At 46.7% G+C, this 22,223-nt stretch overlaps 2 protein-coding genes across 5 annotated transcripts in view; one reads left to right on the forward strand and one right to left on the reverse strand.

Moving 5' to 3' along the window:
• The window catches only part of LOC140455252 (zinc-binding protein A33-like), a 476,866-nt gene that overhangs the window by 149,103 nt on the left and 305,540 nt on the right, over positions 1-22,223 (reverse strand). The window lies entirely within an intron of this gene.
• Positions 649-20,542, forward strand: LOC140455266 (zinc-binding protein A33-like). Its single transcript, XM_072550003.1, is given in 7 exon segments — positions 649-821; positions 823-1,281; positions 1,384-1,479; positions 1,573-1,806; positions 2,403-2,425; positions 3,564-3,679; positions 19,992-20,542. Coding segments are annotated over 7 exon segments (1,494 nt in total). The 5' UTR covers positions 649-806.

A 22,223-nucleotide genomic window follows, 5' to 3' on the forward strand; every position in this document is an offset into this window, starting at 1 on the left:
GGGAATAAATGTTTAGAGATCTCGGGGATTGTGCAGGTTCACGTCATTGCTGGAATTCAAGTGTCTGATGTATTTCCTTCATCACTTCGGTCAGTACATGTGTAGAGTTTGCATATTCTCCCTGTGTCTGCGTGGGTTTCCTCCAGGTGCTCCGGTTTCCTCCCACAAAAATATGCAGGTGAGGTGATTTGGCCGTGCTAAATTGTCCGTAGTGTTAATTGAGGGGTAAATGTAGGGGAATGGGTCTGGGTGGGTTGCTCTTCGGAGGGTAGGTGTCGACTTGTTGGGCTGAAGGGTCTGTTTGCACACTGTAAATAATCTCATCAAAAAAAAATTAAGAGAGGTTGAATGGCTTCACTATGTTCTATTGTTGTGATCGGCGCGACATAAATGCAGGAAACTCACAGACCCACTTCTGCATCTGTCATTGCAGTCTCATCTGGTCATTTTATAATTCTTTTTGTTTGAGGTTGAGTGCCTGTAATCATTCACACAATTCAGGTTCCGGATCCCGATCTGACCCTGAGTTTCACCAAAGGGTTTATGATCGGCAGTGAGATTCGTGAAACCTGGGTCCCAGCCCATCTTACACACCTTCTCTCCTCCCTCCCGCCCTCTCTCTCACTGTCCCTCCCCCAAATGTAACCCTCCCGGCCAGGGTGAAGTCCCCCTCGGCGGACTAAAACTGTTTCAACTCAAAATATTGTCTTTCACTGGTTCCCAGGTCAAAATCTTCATAAAACATAGTTACTAATTACTCTTCTCTGACATTTGCCGTGAAATCCATCAGTAAGTGATTGAACTGAATGTGTTCACCAGCGCAGTCACATTGAAACTGAAAGTGGTTTGAAACAGAAAGTGCTGAGATCGATCATGGCTTCCAGACAGGAGCTCCTGAGACTGACCGAGGAGACAATTTGTCCCATTTGTCTGGATTTCTTCACCGATCCGGTTATACTGGAGTGTGGACACAACTTCTGCCGCTCCTGTATTACTCAGAGTTGGGAAAAGAAAGAGGCAAACTCCTGCCCGCAATGTAGACAGGAATTTCCGGAAAGAAACCTCAGGGTAAATCGGGCCTTAGCGAATCTGGCCGAGGAGGCTCGAAAATTAAAGCTGGATCCGAAAGAGAAAGAAAGTAAACCTCACTGTGAGAAACATCAGGAAGATCTGAAACTGTTTTGTGAAACTGACAAGAAATTGATCTGTGTGTTTTGTGTCACTGCGGAACACAGAGAGCACCGCTTCCTGCCGATTAATGAGGCTTTTGAAATATACAAGGTAAAAGAGAGAATATTTTATAAAGTGCGTGTTTCATCACATATCCCTGATCCCACACCAGACCTAACACATCTAGCTTTTCAATTTCTTTTTCAATCACAGAATAAGCTGAAATCTTCATTAGATTCTCTCACTGAGAAGAAATCGTCGGTTCTACAAACAGAACTGACCCAGAAACGGAAGATTTCCGAAGTGAGGGTGAGCTCTTCCTGTGCTGATTTTCTGGGATCTCGGTTAGTTTTGTTCCCTTTATTTCGGGACATTAATGAGGTTTCACATTTCATTTGGTAGGAACAGGCGAGCAGTCTGCAGACCCACAGCACATCCGAGTTCACGAAAATGCACCAGATTCTCACTGAGAAAGAGCAGCGTTTTCTCAGAGATCTCAGGGAAGAAGAGGAGAGGATTGTAGAACCAATGGAAAAAAACCTTCGAGAGATTCAGGAGAATTTAAACTCCATTGAGGAGAATCTCTCAAAGTTGCAGAAACAGATGGAGCAAAAAGACGAGCTGATATTTCTGAAGGTAAGGGAAGATATTGCAGGTTATTTCAGACAGATTTCGGACATGATGACAACTGTATAAATAATATGGAATGTCGTGTAAAAAAATGAACTGACCTTGTGACTGTCCGGACAGTTCTGCTGTTCAAAGTTAAAAATCACACAACACCAGGTTATACCAACAGATTTACTTGGAAGCACACTGGCTTTCTGCTGTTGACACTGAAGAAGGGTCAATGCTCCCGAAACGTTCACTCTGATTTCTTTCCACAGATTCTTCCAAACCCGCTAAGATTTTCCAGTAATTTTTTTGTAACAAAATTTGTTTTGTTATGATCTCCGTGTTTCCCAATTTTAATTACCTCCTGGAACTCCCATTGTAATCCAGTTCCAGTTCCATGTGGAGAGTGTGTGGGTGTGACTGGTATAATGGGAGTCACTGTATCTGTGAGCGGGACTGATGGCTAGCTCCAGTTTATTTTACCCTCTCCTCAATCTTCCTTCCAAAATGTATCACTTTACACTCCCGTGTTGTGTCTGCTCATTTCAGCAGCCTGTCTGTCTCCACCCTGAAATCTGTTACTGCCATCCTCACTGTTTGTGATTCATTTCTTTCAGGAGGAAGCTTGTCGGAAGAGAAGGTAGGACATACTCTTTACTCAAACTCTGCACAGTTTGCTCAATAACTCAGGGACAGGTTATTATGGGGTTATTTCCTGGTTATTGTCACCGCTTCAAAGGGTGATTAATCGGATAACAGTAACTTCGGTTCTGATTCATGCATGATTGTTTTTATAAGAAGAATATTGTTACAGGTTTTAAACAGTATTATATTGTATAAAACTGTTCTATAATATTGTAAACAATGACAAGATGCCTGTAAATACAGCCTGGTTCTCAGGCTGGAAGTGATCACTGCCATGACTTAGGCTGTTTGCCTGACTGTGACCTTCCCCCTGACCCTGTGAGAGACACACTGCCGATGTTTCCAGGGAATGGCCATCCCTGTCCCTGCATGGCTCCTGACCAACTTGAGACAGTCAGAGTTTAAAGGGCAAATCATTTTTGTTTCACCTTTTACAATACGAACTCTCACCGTAGCTTTTATAAAAGGTACAATAAATGCAAAAATAAAAAGGTCTTTAATTAGTACAATCCAATGTTCTGAGGTATTTTACAGGAGAGTTGGAAAGTGCAGAAAAGTGTCACTGAGCTTTTAATCCAGATGTTTGCTGTGGGTTTTAGCAGAATGTAAAGGAGAAAAAGAAATATAGCGATGGAGAGGCTGGGGGAATGGAATTCCAGAGCTGAGGATCTCAGCAGCTGAAGGTCCAACATCCAATGGGGGGAGAGACTAAAATCAGAGATGGTCAGAAGGCCGGATGTCGAGCAGTCGGACTCTCTGAGGGTTGTGGGACACATGTATTGCACAGATGGACGTGGGACTTTTCGATGTTTCAGGTTTTTTGCCTCTGTTCCACAAGCTCTGTTTAGAATACAGCAAGGGGATGGGGAAATGTATATCATCTCCATGGTGTGTGATGTCTCAGTTACTATTCTGTTGTCAGGACATGGGCCTTTCTCTGGACCTGGGCATTTCCAATCCTTGCCCGTGCATTGTCAAGTTCTTGTTGGATCAGTTACAAAAATAAGAGGAATGTTTCACTTTCTAACCCAGGGACTCAAACATGGAAAATGTAGAAAGCTTGAATATTTAAATGTTTTCATAAATATTCGAACCAGGGAGAGGTTATCGTGTCATCTGTTTAATGTTTACAGGATTAGTAATGAGAAGATGACACTCTCAGCTGCTGATGGCTCTCTGTCTCTCGGCCAGTTCACCGGCCCTTTACAGTACACTGTCTGGAGAGAAATGATACATACCATTCACCCAGGTAAACATGTGCATTCATTTTCCTAATGATAGATCCAGATGTGCAGGGTCTCCAAGTCCCCAGCTTACATCTTCACATCATTAGTTGTTAATTCTGGAAGACTCTCCCTGGAAACATTATAGTTTCTGTGGGTCCATTTGGGTAAGTGTCTGAAGCCATCAGCTCTGTGTGTCAGAGCAGTGAAGGGTTCTGTCTAACCAGAGGATAGAGCACGGAAACAGGATTTCGAGAGGAGACTGGGCTGGCTGCATCTAGAGTGACATTGGAGGAACAGTTTTAATCATAATATCAAGAAGGCATGTAGACATTAAAGAGCCAGTGTTAAAAGACACATATCTCATGGGGGTTGTGAGAGAAACAAAAACAGAAATTGCTTGAAAAGCTCAGCAGGTCTGTGGAGAGAAATCAGAGTTAACCTTTCAGATTGAGTGGTCTTTCCTCTAAACTGATAGTAGCTGGGAAAAGTCAGTTTATATGCAGAAGGTACAGTGGGGAGGAGGTAAGGAGGAAATGGTAGATTGCGATAGACCCCCCAAAAGAGAGAAGAACAGTTAGAAAGACAAAAGAGTAGATAATGATTAGGTTTGGAGAGTGAATACCTGGTGATGGAGACTGTTAATGCCGAATAATAGGCAGAGTGTAATGGCAGTGATAACAAAACCTGATATGTGGGGTAGTGGTCTAGTTCATCGTAGAGTTCTGGGCCTAGAACTATTGGACTTGAAATTGAGTCCAAAGAATTGCAGGGTCTGGATGTGGAAAATGAGGTGTTGTTATTCCAGCCTGCACTGAGCTTCAGTGAAGCTCTGCAGCAAGCCTGAGACAGAGATGTTGCCCAGAGAACAGGAAGGTGTGTTAAAGTGGTAAGCAGCTGGAAGCTCAGGGTCCTTTTTTTTCAGGCAGAACACAGATTACTTGTTTCCCCTATACAGAGGAGTCCACATTGTGAGCAGTTAATAAAGGACACGACATTGTGAAAGTGCTACTCACCTTGTGGGTGTGTTGGACCCTGGATACTGAGGAGGGAGGAGGTAAATGAGCAGGTGTTGTACCTTTGGAAGATGCTGAGGATGTTGCTGTGGGTCTGTGCGTGGGTGTTGGGAGTGAAGGAAGAGTGCACCAGGGTGATTGGAAGGGAACGGTCCCTGTGAAAGGCTGACAAGGGAGCAGAGGGAAATATGTGCCTGGTGGTGACATCTTATTTGCAGGTGGCAGAAATGTTGTCTGATGCTCTTCTGTTTGTGGATGCTGGTGGGATGGTAGGTTAGGACGAGGGGAATGCTATCACTGTTGTGGCAGAAAAGAGAGGGGGTGTGGACAGAAGTGTTCGAGGTGGGCCAGACCGGATTGAGGGCACTCTCAACAACATTGCTGAGGAATCCTCAGTTGAGGAAGGAAGTGGGCATTTCCGAGGCTCCCTTGTCAAAGTTTGCCTTGTCGGAGCAGATGGAATGGAGATGGAGAAACTCGGAGAATGGAATAAGAGTGTTTGCAGGAAGCAGGATACAAGGATGTACACTATAGTTAGGTGGGGGAGTCGGGTTTATAGTGGATATTATTGTTCAGTCTGTCCCCAGAAATGGAAACAGACATGTCAAGGAAGAAAAAAGGAGGAATCAGTGATCGACTCGGTGGAGGTGAGGGTGGGATGGAAGTTGGAAATTGGCAGTGTCAGAATGGGGAGGGAGAGGATGGTCAAGTGGGAAAGGTGAGATTTAGGTAGTTTAGCGAAGAGAAGGAGTTGTAAACTCTGAGAGACTACATTTTATAATAGAAGATTTAGGATGGTCTTACTGAAGTGATCAATGATGAAAACCGCAGCAAATAAATATCAATTGAAAGAACTGTGGATGTTGTAAATAAGAGACAAAAACAGAATTTGCTGGAAAAGCTCAGCACATCTGGCAGCATCTGTGATGTGTTAAAGGAGCAGGCAACTGGAAGCTCAGGGACTTTTTTATAGACAGAATGCAAGTGTACAGCAAAGCTGTCACCCAGTCAATGCTTTATTTCCCCAATGTAGAGGAGACCACATTGTGAGCAGTGAATGCAGTAGATTAGATTGAGTGAAGTGATTGAGATTTTTGAAGAAGTAACAAAGAGGATTGATGAGGGCAGAGTAGTAGATGTGATCTATATGGACTTCAGTAAGGCGTTGGACAATGGGAGAGTGATTAGCAAGGTTAGATCTCATGGAATACAGGGAGAACTAGCCATTTGGATACAGAACTGGCTCAAAGAGAGAAGACAGAGGGTAGTGGTGGAGGGTTGGTTTTCAGACTGGAGGCCTGTGACCAGTGGAATGCCACAAGGATTGGTGCTGGGTCCTCTACTTTTTGTTATTAACATAAATGACTTGGATGTGAGCATAAGAGGTACAGTTAGTAAGTTTGCAGATTACAACAAAATTGCAGGTGTAGTGGTCAGCAAAGAGGGTTACCTCAGATTACAACAGAATCTGGACCAGATGGGCCAATCGGCTAAGAAGTGGCAAATGGAGTTTAATTCAGATAAATGCGAAGTGCTGCATTTTGGGAAAGCAAATCATCGCAGGACTTATACACTTAATTTTAAGGTCTTAGGGAGTGTTGCTGAACAAATAGACCTTGGAGTGCAGCTTCATAGTTCCTTGAAAATGAAGTCACAGTTAGATAGGATAGTGAAGAAGGCGTTGGTATACTTTCCTTTACTGGTCAGAGTATTGAATACAGGAGTTGGGAGGTCATGTTGCGGCTGTACAGGACATTGATTAGGACACTGTTGGAATATTGCATACAGTTCTGGTCTCCCTCCTATTGGAAAAATGTTGTTAAACTTGAAAGAATTCAGAAAAGATTGACAAGGATGTTGCCAGGATTGGAGGATCTGAGCTATAGGGAAGGGCCGAACAGGCTGGGGATGTTTTCCCTGGAGTGTCGGAGGCTGAGGGGTGACCTTATAGAGGTTTATAAAATTACAAGGGGCATGGATAGGGTAAATCAGCAAAGTCTTTTCCCTGGGGTCAGGGAGTCCAGAACTAGAGAGCATAGGTTTAGGGTGAGAGGGGAAAGATATAAAAGAGACCTAAGGGGCAACGTTTTCAAGCAGAGGGTGGTATGTGCATGGAATGAGCTGCCAGAGGAAGTGGTGGAGGCTGTACAATTGCAACATTTAAGAGGCATTTGAATGGGTATATGAATAGGAAGGGTTTGGAGAGATATGGGCTGGGTGCTGGCAGGTGGGACTAGATTGGGTTGGGATATCTGGTCGGCATGGACAGGTTGGACCGAAGGGTCTGTTTCCATGCTCTATGTCCCCATGACTCTCTGACTCTAAGTGCAGATAAGGCATTGCTTCACCTGGAGGTCTGTTTGGATCCTTGAATACTGAGGAGGGACGAAGGAAACGGACAGGTGTTCCACTTTCAGCAGTCTCAGGGGTAGGTGCCATGAGGCTGTGGGGGGCTGTTGGGAGTGAGGGAAGAATAGACCAGGGCATCCTGGAGGGAACAGTCCCTGTGGAAGGTGGACAAGGGAGGGGCGAGGAATATGTGTCTGGTAGTGGCAGAAATTATGGTTGATGATCTTCTGGATGTTGGTGCTGGTGGGATTGTTGATAAGGACAAGAGGAACCTTATCAGTGTTGCAGGATTGAAGAGAAGGGGTAAGAGTTAAAATGCCAGAGATGGGTTGGACCCAGTTGAGGGCCCTGTCAACTACAGTGCTGGGGAATCCATGGTTCAGGAAGAGAGATTGCATATCCAAGGGAAAGAGGAAGCAGCTGTAGACATAAGCTGGAAGTTTTGGAATGGACATAAAGTGTCAGAGGAATGGTATTTGTAAGTGAGCAAGGACTGGAGCAGGGGAGACAAGACTGCATCACGGTAGGAAATGATGAGGTCTGTGAGGCAGGAGCAGGCAGAAACAATGGGTCTGCCCAGGTAATCCTGTTTGTGTGTTTTGGGAAAGAGGTAGAAGCGAGTTGTGTGGGATTGTGGGACGATCAGCCGGAGGCAGTTGCAGTGGGGGCGGATCCCCAGATGAAATGACGTTGGTGACCGTGGTTCACACAATGGCCTGATGTTCCATCATATAGTCACAGGCTAGAAGCAGATTGGAGCAGATAGTGGTACCTCAGTTTCTGCAACGCAGTGGTCAGTTTGCTGACTATTGGAGCACCACCCTGATCAGCAGGTTTAATAACAAAGTCAGGATTGGATGTGAAGGCATTGAGCATGGTGCTGCTTCCCTCTCCCATTCGGAATTAAAAAGGTTTCTTGATTTTCTTTCCAACTTCCACGTTACTCTCATCTTCACCCAGTCGCTCTCTGAATCCGCCCTTCCCTTCCTCAACATCTCTATTTCTATTTCTCGGGATAGATTGACCACTAATATCCACAATAAACACACAGACTCCCAAAATTACCTGGCCTTATATTCTCACACACTGCTCCCTGTAAAATCTCCATTCCATTCTCCTAGTTATTCCGTCTCCATCGTATTGGTTCCGATGATGTTAACTCTGACAAGGGATCCTCTGAAATGTCCACCTTTTTCCTCAACCGAGGATTTCTCTGGGCCCTCAAGTGGGACCAACCCATCTCTCGCACTTCAGCCCTTACCCCCTCTCTTCCCTTTTGCAACAGTGATAGGGTTCCCCTTGTCCTTACCTACCATCCCAACAGCATCCATCTCCAGAGGATCATCAGCTGCCATTTCCGCCGTTTCCAGTGAGATGTCACCACCAGACACCACACACCACACCTCCCGCAGGAACCATTCCCTTTGGGACACTGTTTACTTCCAACACCCCCTCACAGTGTCATAGCACCTTCTCTGCAACTGCTGAAAGTGGAATATCTGTCCATTTACTTCCTCTTTCCTCAGTATCCAAGGGGCCAAACACACCTTCACCTGCCTGCACTTCTCACAATCTCGTCTACTGCATTCACTGCTCACAGTGAAGCCTCCTCTCTATTGGGGATATGAAGGGTTGACTTTAGAACACTTGCATTCTGTTTGCCAAAAAAGACCCTGAAATGCCTTTTAACACACTACCCCATAACCTGACCAATACCTCTGCCTCAGGCTTACTGCAGTACTCCAAAGCAGCTAGAAGAATAGTGCAAGCTAGAAGAACAGCACCTCACTTTCAGCTTGGGGATCCTGCAGCCTTCCAGACCCAATATCAAATTGACTAACTTTGGGGTCTGAGCGCTCCCATGTCCTTACCCCAACCCACACAACCAGGCCTTGTTATCACAGAGTCTGCTATTACATACAAACCATTGTTAGCCACTAACAGTCTCCATTAACAGCTATTCACCCCCCTAGCCAGATTGTCTATTCACCCCACTCCTTTGTCTGTCCAACTGCTCTTCTCTCTCTTTGAGCTCAATCCCCATCTATCATTTACTCTTCATCCCTTCTCCCCCACCATATCTTCTGTATATAAACTGACATTTCCGAGCTACCACCAGTTCTGAGGAAGCGTCACTCAATCCAAAATGTTAACTCTGATTTCTCTGCACAGATGCTGGCAGACCTGTTGAACCTGAAAAATATATATAAGTGTAACATAGTCAAATATTAAACAAAGCAGATATTTATAAACTTCCATAAGGGGAGGATGAAAAGCCAGCTTGCAGCTCGTAAGATTGTTAGAATCACATAATCCTTCTAGTGTGGAAGCAGGCTATTCAACCCATCGACTCCATACTGACCCTCTGAAAAGCATCCCACCAGGACCTAACGCCTTCGCATACTCTTTTAATTCCATATTTCCCATGGCTAATCCACCAAGCCTGCACTTCCCTGGACACAATGGACAAAAGCTGCACACCTTTGGACTGTGGGAGGAAACCAATGCAGACATGGGAGAATGTACAAACTTCATATAGTTACCTGAAATGAACCCAGCTCCCTGGTGCTGTGAGGCAGCAGTTATAATCACGAAGCGACTGTTCCAATATTTTCAGTAATCCTATTGATCAAGCAGTAAACCCAATGGCTGCTCCATGAAGTTTTGGAGAGGTCCAATTCAATCTGAAGCTTCTTATTCAATGTAATGTTCTTAGTCAGTTTTCCAAGGGTCCAGAATGTGAGAAGACACAGGATGGTCCTGCAGGAGGGAGCAGTTACCTGGAAAACTGCTATCACCTCAGGTGAGGGAAGGATGTAATTTGGAATGTTGAGAATATGGGAGCAAATGAGCAATGAGTAGCCACCCAAGCTACAAATCTTCACGTGAACCTCGAAAGCAATCTAACATTTTGAGTCGAAATGACGCTTCATAAGTGCTTAACTTCCCTAGTTAACCATCGCTGGCTTATCCGCTTCCTAGAAATCTTTTTTCTCACTGAAATATATCTTTGCTGTAAGTCGTATACTGTTCTTTTAAGCGTCTGCCATGATTCTCAAATTTCTTTGCTGCCAAATGCCTTCCCTCGTCCACTCCAGCAAGCTCAGCCCTCATTCCTTTGCAATTACCCTTGTTTAAGCTTAGCACAGTTATTTCCCAACCAAGATCCTCCCTTTCAAACTGAATGCTCCATTCCTCCATGTTATGTCAGTGTTGACCCTCATCATTTATTAAACCTACCTCAGTAAACATCACCAGATTCAAAATAGCCAAATATATGGTTGGATTCACAATATTAATATTCCAGGAAACTATGTGCTCATGGCTCCCTCTGCTAATCTCAATGTTGAAATGAACATGTTGATAAAGGTCACCCCAGTTTAATGTTTCTTGCACTTTTTATCTCCTGATTATTCTCTGCCCAACCGTGTTGCTACTGTTTGGAATCTTACAGACCATTTCTGCCAATCTTCTTACTTTATTTCTTGCCTTCACTCATGTGGAGTCTATATTCTTCTGATTTCAGATTATTTCTTGCTGTTGTATTTACTGCATCCCAAATCAACAATGGTACCCCATCACACTTTCTTTTCTCCTTATCCTTTTGAAATTTACATTTTTGCTAGATGAAGTATCCCCTCTTGTTTTTTGAAAGTTACAAAGAGGATTGATGAGGGCAAAGCAGTGAATGTGATCTAAATGAACTTCATTAAGGCATTTGACAAGGTTCCTCATGATAAACTGGTTATCAAGGTTAGATTGCATGGAATACTAGGAGAATTAGCCATTTGGATACAGAAATGGCTTGAAAGTAGAAGACAGAGAGTGGTGGTCGAGGGTTTCTTGTCAGACTGGAGGCCTGTGACCAGTGATGTTCCACAAGGATCGGGGCTGTGTCCACTACTTGTCATCACTTATAAAAGTGATTTGACTGTAAACTTAGGAAGGACAGTTAGCAAGTTTGCAGATGACACAACAGGATCATGATCAGATGGGGCCAATGGACTGAGGAGTATCATATAGACTTTAAATTAGATAAATGTAAGGTGCTGCACTTTGAAAAGGCAAATCTGAGCAGGATTTACACACTAAATGGTCAGGTCCTGGGGAGTGTTTCTGAACAAAGAGACATTGGAAGACATTCCCTCATATTGGAAGGCTATTGTGAAACTTGCAAGAGTTCAGAAAAGATTGACAAGGGTGTTGCCGGGATTCGAGGACTTGAGCTATAGGGAGAGGCTGAATCGGCTGGGACTGTTTTCCTTGGAGTGTCAGAGGCTGAGGAGTGACCTTATAGAGGTTTACAAAATTATGAGGGGCATTGATAGGGTAAATCGGCAAAGTCTTTTCCTTGGGGTCGGGGAGTCAAGAGTAGAGGGCATAGGTTTAGGGTGAGAGGGAAAACAGTTAAAATGGACCTAAAGAGAAACGTTTTCATGCAAACGATGGTCCATCTATGGAATGAGCTGCCAGAGGAAATGGTGGAGGTTGTCACAATGACAACATTAAAAATGCATCTGGATGGTTATATGAAGAGGATGGATTCAAGAGAGATATGGGTCAAGTGCTGACAAAAGGGACTAGATTAGATTATGATATCTGGTCAGTACAGACGAGTCAGAGTGAAGTGTCTATTTCTGTGCTGTACATCTCTCTGACTCTGAATGAGAGAATTAATCTGTGAACAGTGATGTCACAGAAACAGCATTGTGATGATGTAAAGTCATCAGTTTTGACGATATCAGTTGTGGTGGAAACGTTCAGTGACACTCAGGAAACTAATACATTGTTTTGTTCCTAATAGTGATGCAGGAGATTACAAAGAGGTCCTCAATGGTAGTAATATCTACATTACTCCCAGTACCACATGCTGGTGAGAGTAGGAGTAGTAGGATGATGTGTGGCTAAGGAGCTGAAGTAAGGAGCAAGAATTCACATTTTTGGACCAATGGGACCTTTGTTGGAATAGACGTGACCTGTAGAAGACAAATGGTTTGCACCTGGATTCCTGCATTGGCGGGGGATCAATATTCTGGCAGGGAGATTTGCTCGTGTGACTTGGGAGATTTTAAACTCGTAAGCGGGGAGGGATTGTATTGATGGGACTCAAAGAGATATTGAGATAAGAAATAAGGTGCAGTAGATAAAGGGAGCAAGTACTCAAGGGAGGCATGAGCACAGCAGAGAATGAGGCAAGAATGAGCAATTGAACTGCATCTATTTAATGCAAGAGGCCTGAAAGATAAGGCCGATTAACTTAGGGCATGGTTGGGAACACAGGATTGGAATATCATAGCTATTAGTGGTGAAACGTGGCTCAGGGAAGGGAAGGGTGTCATTGTAAAGATAGAAAGGGAGGCAAGAAAGGAGGGGTGTGGTATTTTCAATTAAAGATAACATTATGGTTGTACTTAAGGAGAATACTCCTGGGGACAATCCAGGGAGGTTATTTGGGTTTAACTCGGAAAGACCTCATTGGGATTGTAGTATAAGCTGTCAAAAAGACAGTGGAAAATTGAGAAGCAACATGCAGGGAGATCTCAGATATCTGTAAGGTTAATAGGGTTGCAATAATAGGGAATTTTAACTTTCCAAGCATAAACAGGGAATTCCATTGTGCTAAGAAGTTGGATGGATAGGTGTCTATGTGTGTCCAAGAAAACTTTCTGCGGGTGCACCTGTTTTCCCTGGAGTGTCAAAGGCTGAGGGGTGACCTTATTGAGGTTTATAAAATCATGAGGAGCATGGAAAGGGAAAATAGACAAGGTAGGAGTGGGAGAGTCTAGAACTAGTGGGCAGAGGTCTAAGGTGAGAGGGAAAAGGTTTAAAAGGGATCTAAGGGGCAAATGTTTCATGCAAAGGTTGCTGCATGTATGCAATGCGATACACAGGAAGTGGTGGTATGATTCCAAAATTTAAAGGGCATCTTGATGGGAACACAAACAGGAAGTGTGAGGAACAAAGCTCACGTATCAATAAATTTCAGTCCGAGTCAAATTCTGAAGCAGCAAACTTTATTGAAATGTTCTAGCTAAACGGGTGGCTAACAAGTAGGCACACCAATCCAAAAATTACTTTCCAATTTATACAGTTTAACTGAGTCTCTCTTGGTACTTCCCCGTTTACTTCATTGGCCTCGCATATTATGTGTCAAACTTATCACTATTCTTTATTGTATTCCGCTCCTGCCTAGCTGCACTCCACCCTTAATTACTACTCTAAGCCTGGCGCCCCTTACTCTTGTTTGTTTTATCCCTTACTTGATACTAACTTGGCTCATTCTGGTGCCTACGTGAAGGCAATCTGCTGAGTTGGCGTGGCTCAGTGCCCTTTTCTTCCTACCATCTTCCTTATCTACTAGTCCCTAACATATTCCATTGTTGCTCGTCCGAATCTTAACTGACTCCCTTCATATAGTTTCATCTTTGCATGCAAGTTTAGCGAACTCAGCTCTTTGCTGAAACAATTATGCAATTGTGTAAGTTAGCTCAGAAGCAACATTGCTTTACTTATATACCACAGGAAGGTTTAGAAAGACATGGTCCAAGTGCTGGCAAATGGGACGAGATTAATTTGGATGAGTTGGTCCGAAGGGTCTGTTTCCATGCTGGATACCTCAATGACTCTAGCAACATCTTATTTTCCATTCCGCTGAGGCCACACGGGGAGAACTTTATAAAAATTGGGGATTACATTGTCCGGAATTTACTATTGACCCACACCAGTCAGAGATTAAGTGCTGACAGGCAGACAAATCTCAGACAAGTGAAAAAACAAAAGGGTTGTTACATCAGAGGAATTCAGACTACCCAGGATGAACTGGGACAGGCAGATTGTGAAGGGCATGGACAGGACAAAATTCTGAAAATGTCTCCACTTAATCTTTTTGAGGAGTGTGTCGAAGATCCAACAGGAGACAGGGCAAGTCTGGAACAGCTGAGATTCACCAAGATGTTGCCTGGGCTGAAGCGTTTCACCTCTGAAGACAGACTTGATTGGCTGGAGATGTTTTCATTGAAGCAGAGAAGGCTGAGGGGAGAACCTGATGATGGTGTAGAAAGTTATGAGGAATGGATTGGACAATAACAGGTGCATAGATTTAAGAGAAGGAGCAGGGGTTTTCAAGGGGAATTAATGATAATATTTTTACCCAAGATCGCAGTTGGCATCAGGACCTCACTGCCTGAAAGGAGACAGAAATCTTTGCAACGTTTAGGAAGTTATTCAGATGGAGTGATAGAGTCACACAGGATAGAAACAGGCTCTTCCATCGAATGAGTCCACACAGAACAGATATCCCAAACAGACCCTAGTCCCATTTGCCAGCATTTGGTCCATATCCCGCGAAACCCTTCCTATTCATATTGCCATCCTGATGCATTTTAAATGTTGTAATTAGACCAACCTCCACCACTTCCCCTGGCAGACCATTCCATACATATACCACTCTCTGCATGAACAAGTTGTTTCACAGTTTCTTCTGGAATCTTTCCCAACTCACCTTAAATCTGAGCCCTCCATTTCTGGAGTCACCTACTCTTGGAAAAATACATGAGCTATTCACCCATTCCATGCCCTTCACGGTTTTATAAATCTCTAAAAGGTCACCCCTCAGCCTGCAATGCTACAGGGAAAAAAGCCCCAGCCGATTCAGCCACTCCTTATAACTCAAACCCTCCAGTCCCAGCAACAGTGCTGCAAATGCCTTCCACACTCTCAGGCCTCACAACATACTTACCGCATGGTAGGGTGACCAGAATCACACTCCAGTGTGCCGCACAGCCACAACATGACATCGCAACTCCAATACTCAACGCACCGACCAATGAAGGCAAGCGTGCCATACTCTCTCTTCACCACCGTGTCTCCCTGCAACTCCACTCCAAAGAACCATATACCTGCACCCCCAGGCCTCCCATTCAGTAACAGCCCCCCAGGCCCACACCATCAACTGTACTACTCTGGCCTGGTTTGTCCGAAAAAAATGCAACATCCATCAAAGTTTTACCTGCACATCCACCAATATTATTTATTGTAACTGTTGCTCCCGATGCAGTCTCCTCGACATTGGGGAGTGTGGACACTTCATAAAAGAGCACTTTAGGGAACATTTCTGGGACACCTGCACCAATCAACCCCACCGCCCTGTGGCCCAACATTTCAACTCCCCCTCCCACTCTGCCGAGGACATGCAGGTCCTGGGCCTCCTCCACTGCCACTCCATCACCACCCGATGGCTAGAGGAAGAATGCGTCATCTTCTGCCTCGGAACACTTCAAGCCAATGGCATGGCCACTCCCACAGCCACTTCTGCCCCTCACAATTCCTCATGCACAACACATGACATCACTTCTGCCCCTCACATCATCGCTGATGTCACACGCTGAGTGACTTCCACAGCCCCACTGCCATGTTCACCACCACTTCTGTCCACACCAACGCCACTCACCTGCATTCTGCTGACACGCCCCCCACAGATCCCACTGTTACCATCCCTGCCCACCAGAACCCTGAGGGGAACACCACCCCTGCTCATGACTCCACCCCCATTCCCCCTAACACGACACCCCACTCCAGTTACAGGCTCTGCCCCCACTCCCAGCTCCACACCTTCACCAGGTCCTAGCTCCCAGCCCTGCCAAGTTTTCACCTTTCCCCCGATCTCTACCTCATCTGAGGATAAACGATCAGTCCTCAGAAAAGGTCTCACCTTTATCCCCTTCCATCCACGCATCAGTGAATTTAATACACGCTGTGAAATTGAACAATTCTTCCGCCGACTCCACCTCCGAGCTTACTTTCACAATCAGGATTCCTGCCCACCTTCCGAGGACCCCTTCACCGGCCTCCAGCACACTCCATCCACCTGGACACCCCGCACTGGCCTATGATCTGCCCTCGACCTCTTCGTTTCCAATTGCCGCCGAGACATTAACCGCCTCAACCTATCAACGCCCCCCCCCCACTCCAACCTCTCACCCTCACAATGCGCAGCCCTCCACTCCCTCTGCTCCAATCCCGACCTCACCATCAAAGCAGCAGATAAAGGGGGTGCAGTGGTAGTCTGGCGCACTGACCTTTACACCGCTGACACCAGATGCCAACTTGAAGACACCTCCTCCTACCGCCCCCTCGACCATGACCCCACCCCTCATCATCAAACCACATCTCCCAGACCGTACTGAACCTCATCACCTCAGGACATCTCCCACCCACAGCTTCCAAACTCATAGACTGGGAACCCTGCACTGCCCGGTTCTATCTCCTTCACAAGATCCACAAGCCTGGTCAACCTGCCCGACCCATCGCCTTAGTATTCTCCTGCCCCTCCAAATGCATCTCTAAATACCTCGACACTGTCCTATCCCCCCCCTAGTCCAGGAACGCCCCAAATACATTCGAGACACCACCCACACACTCCACCTCCTCCAAGACTTCCGTTTCCCAGCCCCCAATGCCTCATCTTCACCATGGATATCCAATCCCTCTACACCTCCATCCGCCATGACCAGGGCCTCCAAGCCCTCTGGTTCTTCCTCTCCCGACGTCCCCCACAGTACCCTTCCACTGACACTCTCATTTGTTTGGTTGAACTGGTCCTCAGCCTCTGCCAAATCCTCCCACTTCCTCCAGACCAAAGGGGTAGCCAAGGGTACCCGTATGGGCCCCAGCTATGCCTGTCTCTTTGTTGGCTACGTAGAACAGTCCATCTTCTGTAGTTTCACCGGCACCACTCTCCACCTCTTCCTCCACTACATTGATGACTGCATTGGCGCAACCTCGCGCTCCCGTGAGGAGGTTGAGCAATTCATCAACTTCACCAACACATTCCACCCCGACTTTAAATTCACCTTGACCATCTCTGACACCTGCCTTCCCTTCCTGGATCTCTCCGTTTCCATTAATGACGACTGACTTGACACCGACATTTGTTACAAACCCACCGACTAGCACAGCTACCTGGATTACATGTCTTCCTACTCCATCTCCTGCAAAAATGCTTTCCCATATTCCCAATTTATCCGCCTCCGCCTTATCTGCTCCCAGGAGGACCAGTTCCACCACAGAACACATCAGATGGCCTCCCTTCTTTAAAGACCACAATTTCCCTTCCCATGTGGTTAAAGATGCCCTCCAGCGCATCTGAAAAACATCCCGCCCCTCAGCCCACAAAAAAACCCACCCCTCCAACTGTAACAAGTACAGAACCCCCCTGGTGCTCATCTTCCACCCTATTAACCTTTGCATAAACCACATCATCCGCCGACATTTCCGCCACCTCCAAACGGACCCCACCACCAGGGTTTTATTTCCCTCCCCACCCATTGGTGCTTTCCGCAAAGACCGTTCCCTCTGTGACTACCTGGTCAGGTCCACGCCCCAAACAGCACACCCTCCCTTCCTGGCACCCTCACCTGCCACTGCAGGAATTGCAAAACCTGTGCCCTCAACTCCATCCAAGGCCCCAAAGGAACCTTCCACATCCATCAAAGGTCTACCTGCATATCCACCAATATCATTTACTGTATCCGTTGCTCCCGATGTGGTATCCTCCACACTGGGGAGACTGGATGCCTCCTAGCAGAGCACTTTAGGGAACATCTCCAGGACACTAGCACCAATCAACCACCTCCCTGTGACCCAACATTTCAACTCTCCCTCCCACTCTGCTGAGGACATGCAGGTCCTGGGCCTCCTCCACTGCTGCTCCCTCACCACCTGACGCCTGGAGGAAGAATGCCTCATCTTCTGCGTCGGAACACTCCAACCCCAGGGCATCAATGTGGATTTAACCAGTTTCCTCATTTCCCCATCTCCCACTTCACCCCAGCTCCAACCTTCCAGCTCAGCACCGTCCCCATGACCTGTCCTACCTACCTATCTTCGTTTCCACCTATCCACTCCACCCTCCTCTCTGATATATCAACTTCATCCCCACCCCCATTCACACGTTGTACACTTTTCGACCTTCCCCCACCCTCCTCTCTGACCTATCACCACCATCCCCATCCCCATTCACCTATTGAACTCTATGCTACTTTCTCCCCACCTCCATTCCCCCTCTCATTTATCTCTTCACTCTGCAGGCACCCTGCCTCTATTCCTGATGAAGGGTTTTTGCCTGAAACGTCGATTTTCCTGCTCCTCGGATGCTGCTTGATCTGCTGTGCGTTTCCAGCACCACCCTAATCTAGACTCTGGTTTCCAGCATCTTCAGTCCTTGCTTTTACTCGACCATCTTCCGTGTGAAGACACCCTTTCCCCTTTGAGCTAAAGGGGACAGTGAACCTGTATTTCTCCCCTCCAGCTCAGCCATCCCTTCCTCCTCACTCTCAACACCCTTTCTCTCTTCCCCTCACTCACTGCATTTCCATCCCTCAACCATTCCACTCACTCTCCCGAATTCCAAACCTCTAATGTCCACTTATTTTGCAGACTTCCTGTTGTCACCCTCCCATTCTATACTGTCACTCACTCTCTCCTACCCCATCCCAAACAGTCACATCCCCTCAAAAAACCTCCATACCCTCTCCCATATCCTTATTCAGCTTCCAATCATTCCCTCCTCCATCACTTACTCCATGTCTTCACTCTTTCATTCCCTCTCCTGAAATTAAAAAACTTCCCTCATTTTCTCCCATTCTCCTTGATGCTCCCCTTCCCCTTCCATAAACCTTCCCCTACAAATGCAACTCCACTCTATGCTCCCTTAGTCTCCCCACTGCCTTGCTGCCCATCTCTCCTGCCTCCCCTCACTGTCCCCCTTCCCACCCATTCACATCACTTCGTTCTCCTCTTTCCCTTGCATTCACCCACCTTCCACTTCTATCCCCACCTGCCCCAATCTTCTTTTCCATTCCTCCACGTGCTCCCTTCCTCTTGTTATCACACTCCTCATGCTCACTTTCCCAGCATTCTCCCCTTCCTCTCATTCATCCCTTTCTCTCACTTTCCCTTCCCCATTTTGTCACCTACATTCTCCTACTCATCCTTCCCTCTTAATTTGTCTCTTCCTGGACCCAGCCATCTCCCCTTCCAGTCCATGTCCCATCCCTCTCTCTCTCATTCTGTTCTCTCCCTCACGCTGCCTTCCCAACTCTGTCCATACCGTTCAGTCTGACTAACCCCTTCAATCTCCCCCACCTCTCCTGTGCCCCTCACTCTGCTCATCACTCTCCCCTCCCCCTCCTGGCCCCCACCATCTGACACTCCACTATGCTGTCCAATACCCTGTTGCTCTCCCCTCACTCTCCTTCCCCACCCCTGTGTGCTTCATCTCCCTCGATGTATGCCACATTCTCTGCCCCTTGCTTTCCCCTCACCTTCTGTTTTAGTTTATCCTCTCCACCACACTTCCCCTTGCCACGACCATCACACTTTCCTCATTTCTCCCCACTCCTCCTGGCTCCCCAGATGATCCTATCCCGAGGGATACCCCTTCCCACTGCTCTCACCTGGGCACTCAACCCTTCCATTGCTCATTCCCCCTCTGAGGATCCCCCCCATTCTCTACACTTCTCTCTCTTATACCACCTCTTCACTCTCCTCTCCTCTCACTCCCACATCTCCTCACTTTCCACCCTCTATCCCACATCTACTCACTCTCCCCCTCTTTTTAACCTTGCCCTCCATCCTGCGATAGGGTTAGGTTTAGGGTTCTGTTCTTCCTGTGCACTTCATTTCCCCACCCACTCTCCTCCAAATGAGCCTTCTCACCTCCCCTCCCTTACTCCTCCCTCCCCAGCCCTCTGCCTCACTCATCCTTCCTCCTCATTCCTCCACTCTCATCACTCACTGCACTCTCCCTCACTCACTCCTCTTTCCCTGTCCCTCCCCTCCATCAACTCCCCTTTTCCAGACTCGCCCTATCTCCCCTTCACTCCCACTCCCCTCTTTCGCTCAGCCCCTCACTCCCTGCGCCCCTCACTACCTGCTCACTTTCCCTGACGGTGTTATTTGATCTCTCCCCCAGCTCCAGCCTCTCTGACTCTGGATTCGAACACAGCCCATCCCCGGCACATCCTCTCTGAGGACCGGACCAGTGTGAGACTCGGAGACACAGAGCAGCCGCTCCCTGACTCCCCGAAGAGATTTGATTCCTGGCCTTTCGTCCTGGTATCAGAGGGATTCACATCAGGGAGACATTACTGGGAGGTGGAGGTGGGGGAGAAGATGGAGTGGAGTCTGGGAGTGGCCCGAGAGTCTGTGAAGAGGAAAGGGTGGGTCACCCCGAGCCCGGAGACCGGATTCTGGATTGTGTGGCTGGGACCTGGATGTGGTTATTTTGCCACCACCCCACCCTCATTGACCCGCCTCTACCCGAGTGTGAATCCCCAGAAGATCGGGGTTTTCCTGGACTATGAGGGTGGACAGGTGTCATTTTACAATGTGGACACCATGTCCCATCTCCACACTTTCACCCACACTTTCACTGAGAGGATCTTTCCCTTCTTCAATCCGGGATGGAATCACAGTGGGAAAAACTCCGCCCCGCTGACAATCTGCAGGATTAAAGGGCACTGACAGAATCATCCTATAATTTCACCCCGTCCCCCTGCCTCCTGCCAGCTGTAAACTGATGGGGGTCGGTCTGAGTCTGGGGGAAAGAGGGAGGGGGAGAGAAGAAACAAAGAGAAGCTCAATTGTAGAGAGGGACTGACTGGGTAGAATGAGCTGTGAGCAGCAGGAACCCGGGGACCTTCCTGCCTGTAATGTTGCTCCACAGGCGGGAGGTGGCTCTACATGACGGTGTTGGAGATGAATCAGTCAGTGGGTCTCAGACTGGGCTCAGGGGAGTCTTTCCAGGTGGGATACCAAATCATTTCACTGCAGGGTCAGTGGAGTCTTTCCAGGGAGGACTGGGCTCAATCAAAATAAAAATGTCAGATCGATCTTCTTTAGACTTCCACCATGTGTCAACAATGTATACCCCATACATAGAACATAGAACAGTACAGCACAGAACAGGCCCTTCAGCCCACGATGTTGTGCCGAACATTGATCCTCATGTGAGGTCAACCTCATGTACGAACCCTCAAATTTCTGTGACCATATGCGTGTCCAGCAGTCTCTTAAATATCCCCAATGACCCTGCCTCCACAACTGCTGCTGGCAACGCATTCCATGCTCTCACAATTCTCTGCGTAAAGAACCCGCCTCTGACATCCCCTCTATACTTTTCACCAAACAGCTTAAAACTATGACACTTCGTTTTAACAATTTCTGCCCTGGGAAAAAATCTCTGGCTATCAACTCTACCTATGCCTCTCATTATCTTGTACGCCTCAATTAGGTCCACTCTCTTCCTTCTTTTTTCCAATGAAAAAAGTCCGAGCCCAGTCAACCTCTCTTCGTAAAATAAGCCCTCCATTCCAGGCAGCATCCCAGTAAACCTCCTCTGAACCCTCTCCAATGCATCCACATCTTTCCTATAATAGGGCGACCAGAACTGGACACAGTATTCCAAGTGTGGTCTGACGAAAGCTTTATACAGCTGCAGCAAGATCTCATGGGTCTTAAACTCAATCCCCCTGTTAATGAAAGCCAAAAAACCACATGCTTTCTGAGCAACAACATGATGTAATAACATTGAGAAACTGGTCTTGGTTTGTTCAGGTTTGTAACTATTGCCCAGAATGTTACTTCTCTTTCATAAAATTGGAAAATTTGAAAATCTCAGATTTGAAAGTGATGAGTGAACTGATCATTTATGTCATGATCATATAATATTTAACCATGTTTGAAACCATTCAGTTGATTGAGTTTTTGACTGAAGACACAATTAGGATTCAGAGGGAATTTGATCCTGAACTTGGAAAATGCTTTTGAGAAATTGTCACCTGGAAGAATTAGAATTAAAATCAAAGCCCATGGAGTGAAATGCCAGTGATAATGCCAGGGCGGCATGGTGGCTCAGTGGTCAGCACTGCTGCCTCACGGGATCCAGGTTCAATTCCAACTTTGGGCGACAGCCTGTGTCTGCGTGGGTTTCCTGTGGGTATTCCGGTCTCCTCCAACAATCCAAAGATGTCCATTTAGGTGAATTGGCCATGCTGAGTTGCCCATAATGTTAGGTGAGTTAGTTGGGGGTAGATATAGGGGAATGGGTCTGGGTGGGTTAATCTTTGGAGGGTCGGTGTGGAGTGTTGGGCCAAAGGGCCTGTTTCTATACTGTAGGGAATCTAATCTAATCATAACATGAAGA

The sequence above is a fragment of the Chiloscyllium punctatum genome, chromosome 30 (genome assembly GCF_047496795.1).
Source record: "Chiloscyllium punctatum isolate Juve2018m chromosome 30, sChiPun1.3, whole genome shotgun sequence".
In the NCBI taxonomy this organism is placed as follows: domain Eukaryota; kingdom Metazoa; phylum Chordata; class Chondrichthyes; order Orectolobiformes; family Hemiscylliidae; genus Chiloscyllium; species Chiloscyllium punctatum.